This window comes from Mus pahari, chromosome 1 (genome assembly GCF_900095145.1).
Source record: "Mus pahari chromosome 1, PAHARI_EIJ_v1.1, whole genome shotgun sequence".
In the NCBI taxonomy this organism is placed as follows: Eukaryota; Metazoa; Chordata; class Mammalia; order Rodentia; family Muridae; genus Mus; species Mus pahari.
In genome coordinates this window covers 3,111,757-3,123,649 of record NC_034590.1, presented here as the reverse complement: position 1 = coordinate 3,123,649, position 11,893 = coordinate 3,111,757, and the positions used below count along the sequence as shown (strand labels likewise).

General features: G+C 43.6%; 2 protein-coding genes across 3 annotated transcripts in view; one reads left to right on the top strand and one right to left on the bottom strand.

Annotated features, from left to right (window-relative positions):
• Positions 1-11,893, bottom strand: part of LOC115062693 (zinc finger protein 567-like) — a 28,960-nt gene that overhangs the window by 8,017 nt on the left and 9,050 nt on the right. The window lies entirely within an intron of this gene.
• On the top strand, positions 1,536-10,734 carry Znf146 (zinc finger protein 146). 2 transcript variants are annotated; one of them, XM_029537678.1, is made up of 3 exons: positions 1,536-1,629; positions 8,224-8,272; positions 8,370-10,734. In XM_029537678.1, the coding sequence occupies exon 3, from the start codon at positions 8,958-8,960 to the stop codon at positions 9,834-9,836; it is 879 nt and encodes a 292-aa protein (XP_029393538.1). In that variant the 5' UTR covers positions 1,536-1,629; positions 8,224-8,272; positions 8,370-8,957; the 3' UTR covers positions 9,837-10,734. The 2 variants fall into 2 exon arrangements, with proteins under 2 accessions (XP_029393538.1, XP_029393528.1); XM_029537668.1 differs by having other exon boundaries at positions 8,365-10,734.

Genomic DNA, 11,893 nt, shown 5'->3' with positions numbered 1-11,893 from the left:
TCACTGCATGGGTGTTGGGTCTAGCCTTCTACCTTGTAGTCTGCTCACTGCATGGGTGTTGGGTCTAGCCTTCTACCTTGTAGTCTGCTCACTGCTACACACTCCCAGTTAGTTCATCTGAGAGGCTTTGGGGATGCTTGTCTCTGAATCCTGTAGGAGCTTGGATTACAGGATAATTACAAACACAATATGACAACTGACTTGTGCCACAAGAACTTTATCCACCTAGGCATCTCTCCAACATCCTTCTACCTGTTTGTTTGTTTGTTTGTTTTTTTAATTTTTCCTGAGACAGGTTTTTGTAATGTATCCCAGGCTGGCTTTGATTTTGAGATCCTCTTGCCTCAGAAGCCCAAATGCTTGGATTACAGGAGTATATACCACAGTGATTAGCTTCAGTCACCCACTCTTGAGATGCACAAAGACACAGTCAGTTTGCTTGCCACTGTGGTACAATCACTTCCCTAACATCCCTAAAGGTCCTCCTTACATAGGCACAATCACACATGGTGGCACGCAGAAGGCACAGTACTCTGCATCATCCAGCCATAACTGAACATTCACTCGGGAGCCAGTCACTCATTAGCAAAGATAGTCCACACCCGCATACACACAGCATTACACACTTTCAAAAGTTCTTCTCCCTCTTTCTCCCTTCTCTCCAAGAACACAAGGATACCCACGCACTGCTGATGCAGAGCCACGGACACAGAATACTGCACACAGTACTACATAAGGTCACTTAACCCAGAGATAGAAACACAGTCACAATTACAACTATATCCACACACCCCCAGGAATAAAGGTTATCGAGCACATAACACTACAGGACCACGGGATACCACTTCCACAATCACAAGATCCCGGAATACATAACATCACATATGTTTGCACAGCAACAATCAGATATACACCTTGAAGACAGGCGATTACAACAGCACACTTATAAGCACTGACAACCGGTCACCACCACAATCAAAAACACAATTAGAATCTCGCAGCCCAGTCCTGCTTCAGCGTGCGCAACCCCATTCGGGACACGCCTGGTCCCCGCCCTGGACTCCCCAGACCATTCACCCTGTGTCTCCGTAGAAGGCGCGCGCATCCTGAGTCAGCCAAAGCTAAAGATTTCACCAAAGAAGAGCTGCAATGTCAGCTCGCTATGGACTCTGGGAAACGTAGTCCATAGTCGCATCAGCCCCGGACAAAGATGGTGTCCTTTCACCTTGGGGTCTAGGCTCAGTGTATTATTGAGACGCCGCCCGTGAAGTACCAAAGAGGAAGTCCCCACCCCAAACATCCTACTAGGCGTGAGTTTATTTGGGTTCAAGTGACAACAATCTACTCTAAGAAACCCCAAATCACAAGAAGAGGCGGCCAGGTTTGCGCGTGGGAGACGGATAAGCGGCCCGCAGTGCCTTGTGGGAAGTGTAGTCCAAAGTCGGAAAAGCATTATTGCCGATAGTAGACACCAGCCTGGCTAGACTTCAGTGAACAAACCCTGAGATGTCGCGGAGACTTCTGGGAGTGCTCGCTCACTCCCTGAGTGCGCAGACGCAGGGGCAGCGAGTGGACATTTTGGTCTTTGTCCGCGGGTCAGCACGGCCGTCGGGTCCACGTGGCGCCAAGGTAGGAGGTGGGATCTGGGCGTCCTGGGTCGGTGGGTCCGGGGAGGTTGGAGGGCAGTGTTTCCGATCTTTGGGGGAGTAGCGCGGGGGTCAGGGAGTGGGCTGAAAGAGCATCGGGCCTTGGTGAAGGCGGAGGTGGGGGGCCTCTGAGGAACGCTTGAGCGTTTGAGACCGAATTTGACTGCAAAGTTTGACCCACTATTTGGAATGATTGAGTGGGTGTGGAGCTGGGTGTAGGATTGTGGGTGGCTGTGCTTCACGAGACAATGTGGAGACCCATGTTGAAGTATCACGTCTGCGCGGTAGTTCCCGAGTCGAAAGTGCTGATAATCATAACGGGGCCATCTTCCCGAAGAGCATCCGTTTTATTTGAATACTGGAAAGGTGGGGCAAGCTAAGGGTTAAATAATTTTAAAACTGTATTTATTGATGGTGAGTTTTACACGCAAATGGATTTTGTTGATATGTGCAGTAAGCCTTAGTAAACATGTTTAGATTTTAAAAGACGATCTATGTACTAAAACGCGGTTGTTTATGAATGGAGGTAGAATGCAGATTAACTCTGATATGCTTAATTAAGAAAGCATTTGGTTTGGAATTGTTTGTCTCGGGTGTGCCAGTCTTAGACTCCATTTCTGATTTTTGAGGCACTTTAATAGAGCTGTTAGGCAAATTCGGGTTTCGGTTTGAAGAGCGTCATTTCACTAAAAACCCAGGATTAAGGGGTCTAATTAGATTTAGATTAGGCACAGTTCCTCATTTAAAGTAATTTTTTTTTTTTTTTTTTTTTTTTTTTAAAGTAATTTTTTTTTTTTTTTTTTTTTGGTTTTTCGAGACAGGGTTTCTCTGTATAGCTCTGGCTGTCCTGGAACTCACTTGGTAGACCAGGCTGGCCTCGAACTCAGAAATCCGCCTGCCTCTGCCTCCCGAGTGCTGGGATTAAAGGCCTGCGCCACCAGGCCCGGCTGTAATTTTTTTTTTTTACATTTATTTGTGTGGGCATGCTTGCCACGGTCTGTTCTGTCCAACACCGTGTGGGAGTAGAGTCCGAATCCAGGTTGTCAGCCTTGGAGGCAAAGCGCCTTTCCCACCCCACCCCCGCCCCACCCGCGAGCTATCTCGCTGGTCCATGTTTTTTGTTTTTTTGAAGAAAACTTAGTGATTGCTGTGCTATATCATAGATGTCATAACTCCTTCATGAATACAGCTCTGTGAATTGTGTAGCATATGTAAAAAAACTTCTCCCTGCTGTGGCAGTCATTAAAGACGTAGGCAGCTTTGGCTTTTCTCTTAATGGTAAAAGTTAAGCAATGGAGTACCTAATTAAGATTTGCAAGTGAGTAGCCTTCAAATTTATTAATAGCTGCCACTAGTTGATAAATTGTAAAAACAAAAAGGAAACAAAAGTAGCATTTTAAATATCACTGAAGCTGGACACACACACACCTTTAATCCCCAACACTTGGGAGGCAGAGGCAGTTGGATCTCAGAGTTTCAGGACCCCCATAACTGAACCCTGTCTTGAAGAACAAAAACAAAACAACAAGAAATCCCCAAAGAAAAGCAGCTAGAATGTGAGGGTTTGCTGGTTGCAGTTCTTTCTGTGGTGTTGTGTAATGACTGACTGAGCTGTATCCCTAGCCCACAGTTCTGGAAATTAATGCTACAAATGTATCTACTATGTCTGAGTGAAACAATACAGGCACAAGTTTGCTTATGACAGCAAAGTTTAGCCTAGAAAAGTATTAGAAACATTTCATGCTCATCCAGTAGTAGAGGATGGCTCTATTACCTATGCTAATAAGCTGATCTAGTAAAATACACTGTGTGCAAAAGAATGAGGAGGGAGCTTTATATAGACATTGAAAGGGCTCAGACTTAGAATAAAGTTCAGAATATAGACTTGTCAGGAATAAGGTAGCTGTCTTTGAATTTCTATAAAAATAACTTACTGTGGGAGTGGGGATACTAGAGATACTAGAATGGATAGGCCAAAGGCAAGTAACTCCAATTACTTTATAACTTATACATAGGAGTGTAGTATATGTTCTAAAGTCGGTTTCTTAAATCATTTATTTATGTTTGTGCCTGTGTAAGTTTGGGCACTAGCAGTGTCTTGAAACCTCAAAACCCTCCCCTAGTGTCACGCCTCCTCAGACAAGACCACACCTCCTAATTCTTCCCATATAGTCCTGCCAATAGGGGACCAGTTATTCAAATACATGAGCCCATGGAGCTCTTTCCACCAACTACAGGATGCTTTAGTCAGGTATGCAGTGTGTGTTTTGTAAGGTTCTATTACACTTAGCTACTGAATGTGGATTCAGCCAGCTTCACCATATCTTCATTTGCACTAATTTACCTGTTTTTCTGAGATCAGCTGATGTCATCCTGGTTCCCCTGTATAGCTTAGCTTTGCGGACAGATTGGCCTTGAACTTGTTGCAGTCCTTCCACCTCTGCCTCCTGGGTGCTTAGATTACAGGGTTGTGCCGCCATGCTCAGCAGTGTGTAGTCTTCGCCTGTTTTTCCTGTGCTGTTTTCCTAAAAGGAAGTATAACACGTTCACTTTGTCAGCTGCTGCAGCAGCGTGAGCAGTTCCTTAATGTTTTAGGAACCATGACTCAAGTGGCTTCAACTTAGAAAATATTCTGCGATTTTTGAGATTGTATTTTAATTACATTTCTCCTTTTCCCTTTCCTCGATTTATGTGTGCTCTCTTGAGTGACACATCATGCATACGGCACTCAGGACAACTTGAAGGAGCTATTTCTCTTTCCACTATGGTGCTAGAAAGATTAAACTCAGTGTTTCAGTATCCACCTCTACTTGCCCCAAAGTCGGAGTTTATTAAAATATTTAGGGACAGGGTATTATTTAGCACAGGCTGGCTTTTAACTGGCTGTGTAGTAGCTGTGGCTGATCTGTCTCTACATCCATATCTGTAGAATTACAGGTGTGTGCCAACACAACCAGTTTCTGTGGTGCTAGGGATTGAACCCACGGCCTCCGGTATGCCAGGCGAGCAGTCTTCCAGCTGAGACATGCACCCTCATTCTGAAGATACCTTAACACAGACTTAAAATCATAAGGGTCAAGAGGCACGAGGGCACCCAGGAAGGAAGGCGTCCCATAGCACATGCATGGGCTTGTCAAGGAAGAGTGGCACTTGAGTGTTTCAGCAGGAGTCACATAGACGTTTCGGTAGATTTGGAGCTATTATCTTCAAAGGATTGCTAAGGAACTTCACAGGATATTTATTGAGGTGCACCTGATGGGATTACAATCGATAAAATAAAACTCCTGGGGGCTGGAGAGATGGCTCAGCAGTTAAGAGCACTGACTGCACTTCCAGAGGTCCTGAGTTCAATTCCCAGCAACCACATGGTGGCTCACAACCATCTGTAAAAAAGACTGGACACCCTCTTCTGGTGTCTGAGGACAGCGACAGTGTCCTTACACATAATAAATAAATAAATAATCTTGAAAATAAAATAAAACTCCCTCACGGGCTGCAGTAGCGTAGGAGAGCTTCTCTGTAGACAAGTTAACAGTCTGATTTAAGACTCCCGGAATCCCTGCCAAGGTCATATACATTCAGGCCTTGAGGTTGGCTCATTGTTATTTGTATGGAAACTACCCAGGGTCCAGATAGCTGGTTCATTTCAGTAAAGTGCCTGCCACGCCAGCGTGAGGGCCTTAATTCAGACCTCCTGTACGGCATTAGTACAGCATTCCCGTAGTAATCCAGGCATGTTGGCCCACTCAGCCTGCTCCTTCCTGCCTCAGACCATGGGTAGCTAGGATGGTAGGCTTGCTTCTTTCTTTTTCTTTCTTTTCTTTTTTTCATGTAAATTTTTGGATTGGCTTGTCTAGTTCTGAGGAAGGGAGAACGCCCCCTAAAATTTTCTATTGAGAGTGTTTTAGATTTATAAAATGATTTAGAGGAAAGCAGCATCTTTATGATGTTAGACACTCCTATCTGTGAGCATATGCTTTATTCAGGTGACATTTGGAATCTTAAGTGCTTACATTAAAAAAAGCCCAAACATTATTGTGAGTGTGAGGTGTATAGGTGGGTGCCAAGGTGCCATCTGCGAGGGTCAGAAGACAACTAGGTAAGACCTCTTCTTACATGTGTGTGTGTGAGTTCTAGGTTCTCACTTTAGGTTGTCAGGGTTGCACAGTGGGCCATCTCAGCAACCCTTAATGTTTTCACAGAGGTTTTATTCTATTACTATTGTTATTGCTATTCCTTCTGAGCGCTACAGTGAATGCAGTGGTAGTAATTAGAGTATATGAAGCTTTTTAGTTTTTTATTAACTTTTCTTGGCATAGATTACTGTGTTGTTTATATTTAATATTGAGATGGGGACACCCTTGTGTTTATTTGAATTTGATATAAATAGTGCTGCTGCTGGGGATTGACTACAGAGCTGCTAGGCCAAACACTGTTGCTGAGCCACCTCAGCGGCTACCTGTGCTTTTATATTAGGCAAGTTACAGGCTTTTCTTGTCCAGTGCAGAATATGATTTGTGTTGTAGTTTTCCATTGCTATGAAGAAACACCATGACCAAAGCAACTCATTGAAGAAAGCATTTAGTTGGAGGCTTGCTTGCAGTTTCAGAGGGTGAGTCCATGACTGTCATGGTGGGAAGTGTGCCCACAGGCAGGCCCAGTGCTGGAGTGGTAGCTCAGAGCTAATATCTTATTCACAAGATGTAGGCAGAGAGAACATGAGCAAGACTGGGCTTGTTTGGTGAAGCTCATTAAATGTAGCTACTAAGAAGATGTAAATGTCAAACAAACTGGTTTGTATTACAAAATACCAAAAAAGCCTGAAGGCACACAAGTGTCTTACAAATGAGATGAAGGACAGTAAAAGAAAAGTTATAGTAGAAGTAGAACACTGAAAACTCTTAAGGGCTCCAGTGTGGTGGCACACAGGAAAGGTGTGTGTGTGTGTGTGTGTGTGTGTGTGTGTGTGTGTGAAGGATTTAGACTTCCAGGTCAGCAGGGCTACATAACACTGTTTCCAAAAAATGCAACCGAGAATGTGAGAGCTAGAGCTGAGCGGTTGAGCGGTGGTGCACACCTTTAGCCCCATCACTCAGGACAGAGGTGGGTGGAGTTCAAGGCCAGCCTGTTCTACAGAGTTCCAGAACAGCCAATTACACAGAGAAACCCTGTGTGTGTGTGTGTGTGTGTGTGTGTGTGTCTGTGTGTGTCTGTGTGTCTGTGGTCTGTGTGTCTGTGTTGGGGGCAGGGGAAGGAACTAAGCTGGTAAAAGGCAGGTGAGATAGATTACATTATAACTGATCAAGAACATTATAAAGATGCTGAGGTTACAGTGCACAAACCTAACAAGTGCGTGTGTGTGTGTGTGTGTGTGTGTGTGTGTGTGTGCATGCCTGAGGGTTTAACTTAGAACATCATGAGTGGTAGGCAAACATGCCTATGAGCTATATACTAAAAAAACTGAAATTTCATTGCTCTTAATGGGGAGTGTGTGTGTGTGTGTGTGTGTGTATTCCTCATAATGGGGATATATATATATATATATATATATATATATATATATATGATGAATATATACATATATTTGAAATTAAAGTATAATTATATAATTCTCCCCTTCTTCAAGTTCTTCCATTTCCTTTCCCCTGCTCCCTTTCAGATCCATGGCCTCTTTTATATGTATGTATGTACTCAGTTCATTTAGTGTTACTGGTATGTATATGATTTCAGGGATGACTAATTGGAATTGGATAACCAATAAGAGAGTTATATCTGGGGAAGCTCTGTTCTTTCAGCATTCCTTAGTTGTTGGGAGTTCTTTGTTTAGGTGTGGGGCCTGATGAGATGTCTCCCTTTGATGATGATGTGTCTGTGGGTGTAGGACCTGCTCAGGCCCTGTTGAGGCAGCCCTGTTGTTGAGTATCAAAGGCATAGCCTCCCTGTCAGTTCTAGAAGACAATCTCCTCTGGCTCTTACTGTCTGTCCACCCCCTCTTCCATGATGTTCTTGTGCAAGTGTCATGTCTGTTGGGGCTGTCACCCTACAGTCAGTTGTGCTTTGCATTTTGACCAGTCGTGGCTTCTGGGATGGTCTCCATCTATTGTAAAGAGAAGGCTTTTGATGAGGGGTAAGAGCCACAATTAACTGTGGGTATAAGGATATGTATTTAGAGAGTAGTGAGAAATTGGGCTGGTTTAGTAAGGTGGCAGTGGTAGGAATTCCTCTTAGATCCATAACCTCACTAACCCCAGCTAGTTGGCTAGGTCTCCAGTACCAGACATTATTTCCCTCCTGTTAAGCATGCCTTAAGTACTATTAGAAAGCTGTTGGTTACCACCAAGATATGAGTACCACTATTAAACCCAAAGAGAGAGCTTGCCATGTTGGCTGTTGTTAGGTTCATGGGTGTCACCCTGGTTGCTTCCCTCTCGGGAACTTGCACAGCATGTTCTAGTACTATGAGAGCTAGTCCTCAGTTAACGGTGAATATTTAAGTAGTATTAACTGGTAGAATTTGTTGAGTACTTACCATATATCAGCCGTGTTCCTTTAAATGGTTCTTTGTGATCTGTTGTAGAAGCAGCTGAGGAATGACAAGCACACAGAGCAACACCCACATTTTGGAGGTCAGTTGACGCCACCAGGGAGAGGGTTGAACGCAAGAATCGGAACACTCTTTTTCTGTGCTCACAGACTTCATTTCTTTCTTTTTTTGCAGAACAGACTTCAATTTTTAAAAGCCAAAACATTGTTCAAAGCTTAAAGTTTTGCGCTTGAAACATAATTTAGATTTAAACAGTTGTATGGGAACAAATCCTCTGCTTTATACAGTTTGGAAATCCTCCACCGTAGTCTGCTCCTGGTAAGAATGTCTTATAAGTAGAGTGCAGTGTGGAAATGCCTACAGTTTGTTAGTGGAGAGCACAGACCAGAGGACAAGCCTCTGACTTGCCAGAAGCTGGGAAGCATTTACTTGAGTGTCCCGTCTCCCTGAACAGAGAAGTCATGCTGAGAGGAAGCTGCCGTGTGTCTCCGCAATACTGAAAGCCTTGAGCCAGGTGACTGCGCTCTCAGCATTGCTGGAGGAGAGCAAGTGAACTTGGCAAAAACAACATTGACTATCAGTTAAAGTTACCCTGGGGAGAAAGTTTGTTCTGATAAAGCTCTCCCTTGCTCTGCATTTGAGTGAGCAGAAAGAAGCCTTAGGACTGTAAGAAATGTGGAAGCGCCCTCAGTCAAGAGCAAACCCTTGTTCGTCCAGACTTTCATATTGGAGATAAGCGCTGTGAATGAGATCAGGCTTCCATTCAGATGTCACACCTCAGTCAGCAGAGAATTTTAAGTGGGGGAAGCCCCTTTGCCTGTAAGGTGTGTGGGAAACTCTTCAGCCACAAATCGAACCTTACAGAGCACGAGCATTTTCATAATAGAGAGAAACCTTTTGAGTGTAACGAGTGCGGGAAAGCCTTTAGCCAGAAACAGTATGTCATTAAGCATCAGAACACTCACACCGGAGAGAAGCTATTCGAGTGCAATGATTGTGGAAAATCTTTTAGCCAGAAGGAAAACTTGCTTACCCATCAGAAAATTCACACTGGAGAGAAACCTTTTGAGTGCAAAGATTGTGGGAAAGCTTTCATTCAGAAGTCAAACCTCATCAGACATCAGAGAACTCACACGGGAGAGAAGCCCTTCATATGTAAGGAGTGTGGGAAAACCTTTAGTGGCAAATCAAATCTTACTGAGCATGAGAAAATTCATATCGGTGAGAAACCCTTTAAGTGTAACGAATGTGGAACAGCTTTTGGCCAGAAAAAGTACCTGATCAAACATCAAAACATCCACACTGGAGAGAAGCCGTATGAGTGCAATGAGTGTGGGAAGGCCTTCTCTCAGCGCACATCACTGATTGTGCATGTGAGGATTCATTCAGGCGACAAGCCTTACGAGTGCAATGTCTGTGGGAAAGCCTTCTCTCAGAGTTCATCTCTGACCGTGCATGTGAGGAGCCACACGGGTGAGAAACCCTATGGCTGCAATGAATGTGGGAAGGCCTTTTCCCAGTTCTCAACCCTGGCCCTACATCTGAGAATCCACACAGGTAAAAAGCCTTATCAGTGCAGTGAGTGTGGGAAGGCTTTCAGCCAGAAGTCCCATCACATTAGACACCAGAAAATCCATACTCATTAAACGCTCTGAATATCTTCAGTATGGGGAAGTGTTCATTAGGAATTTACACCTCATAGTGCATCGTTTGGTCATTCTGAGGCTAAGCACCATAAATCAGCCAAACATTTAACGAAGATGTCGTGAACACCGGAGAATTCACACTGAAGGGAAAGACGTGTGTATGATAAAAGCCTGCAATCAGCGAGTGCCTCAGAGAAGCAGAGCAGTGCTGAACTGTGAACACAGTCGTCTGTGGTCAAGAGTGGCAGGCAGGCCTGTTCTGACGGCCGTCAGCATGGCTCTGCAGGCCGTCACTAGTCCAGGTACTGAGGACAGGAGTTACAGAGTGATACTGTCCATTTACCAGGACTTAGGACATGAAAACAATTGCTTCAGCTGATCACCAAGACGTTTAGAGGTAAATTGTTCTCTGAAAAGGAAGCCTGCACACCACAAACTAAACCATAGTAAAAGTAAAATATATGGGTATTGAAAGCAGAGATAAAGAATTGCTATACTTTATACAAGGTTGACTTTGGGAGTGGGAAAACATTCCTTGTAACATTTGAAAATACTTAGAATGCTCATGAGTATTTATGCTCAGGAGGTGAGACACCAGGAAATTTACCATGACTTAATTTAGACTAGCAAGATATTAGCACTGAACTGCCTGTTGGAATTGGAATGAGAAAATTTTTGGTGGACTGTTATGCAGACATCTGGCAGATGTAACAGATGAGGTGTGTACATAACTGGAAGGACTCTGGAAGTGATGTGGGGGAAACTCAATGTACAGGATGCATATAGTACAGTGACTTTCAAGTTAAAATTTCCTTCTGGAAACTCAGTGTATTATGGTATAAATACATGTAAATGTTTGAGATGCATCAGAAGGATGCAGACCAGCGCCTGAGAGTGAGGACGCAAGTGGTGGGAGGGAGGGAGGGAGGGCTTCAGCTTTGATATGAGCAGTCGGTCTCTTAAAGATTGCAAGCAAATAGATGAAGATACTAGCTAATTTTCAGTTGTGTTATATGGATATCATGTCTTATTTTTTTGTACTTTTCTGTATTTTTCAAAATAAGAATGGAGGTAATGGTGGGAACTCTGCACCTGTAGAGATGTTATAGTTGACTAATTCCCAATCAAATACTAAGCTTTTATAGAGATATTTCTAAAACTTAACAATGAGTGGATGGACTTGATACTCTATGTAATGAAATTATATATTTTATTAAAATTTAAAATGACAACATATTCTTAAATCCTTTATTTTACTATGTTGCATATGGTCTTGTTCTTACATTTCTAATATTTTGCAAGATCGTTTAAGCATAGGAACTTTAAAGAACTTAAAATTGAGCTGCATAGGGATCAGTTGATGTGAAGTGTTTCATTCTTCCCTGGTTTTACAGACCTGTTTCTTTTTCCAAGGCCTGCCTTCCTGGGGATTTTTAAATTAATATTTTATTACGATGTGATTTGGTACAGAATTTTACCTTGTGTGGTGGGTGGGCACATGCAGATATATGTGTTATGGAAGCCAGAGCACAACCTCATGTGGTGTTGCTGGGCTTTCTCCACATCTCACCAGCCTGGAACTGAGCTTGACTGACAGCAAGCCCGGGGGATCTGCCTGTCCCTGCTTCCTCAGCAAGGCTGGGACATGCATAGCAACAGACCCAGACTCTCCCTGACCTCCCACCTCTCCCCACTTGCTAGGCAAGTACTTGACTGACAGTTAACTCCCAGCTCTCGGAGCTTTTTACATTTTGTGGTTGGTGTGGGTGTGGTGGGTGTCAGGTGGGGGGGTTCTTGTGGTTCTCCACCTCAGGGGGAATCAACTGACCCAGCACACACGAGTCGGGTGGATCTGACCTTGGGTAAGAAGACAACTTGCACAGATGAGTTTTATTCCTGGATAAAAAGTTCTACTTGGATAGATCAAAGAAAAGAGAAGGTGAGTGCTCACTGTCCTCCTTATCTGGCAGGAAACCAGTTGTGCTGTCGTTCATCTCTGGTTAAGTTTTATGTAAATCGTTTTTTTTTTTTTTTTTTTTTTTTTTTTTTTTTTTTTT

Coding starts and splice junctions, on each gene's coding strand:
- Znf146 (XM_029537678.1), top strand. CDS start 8,958: ATGTCACACCTCAGTCAGCAGAGAATTTTAAGTGGGGGAAGCCCCTTT.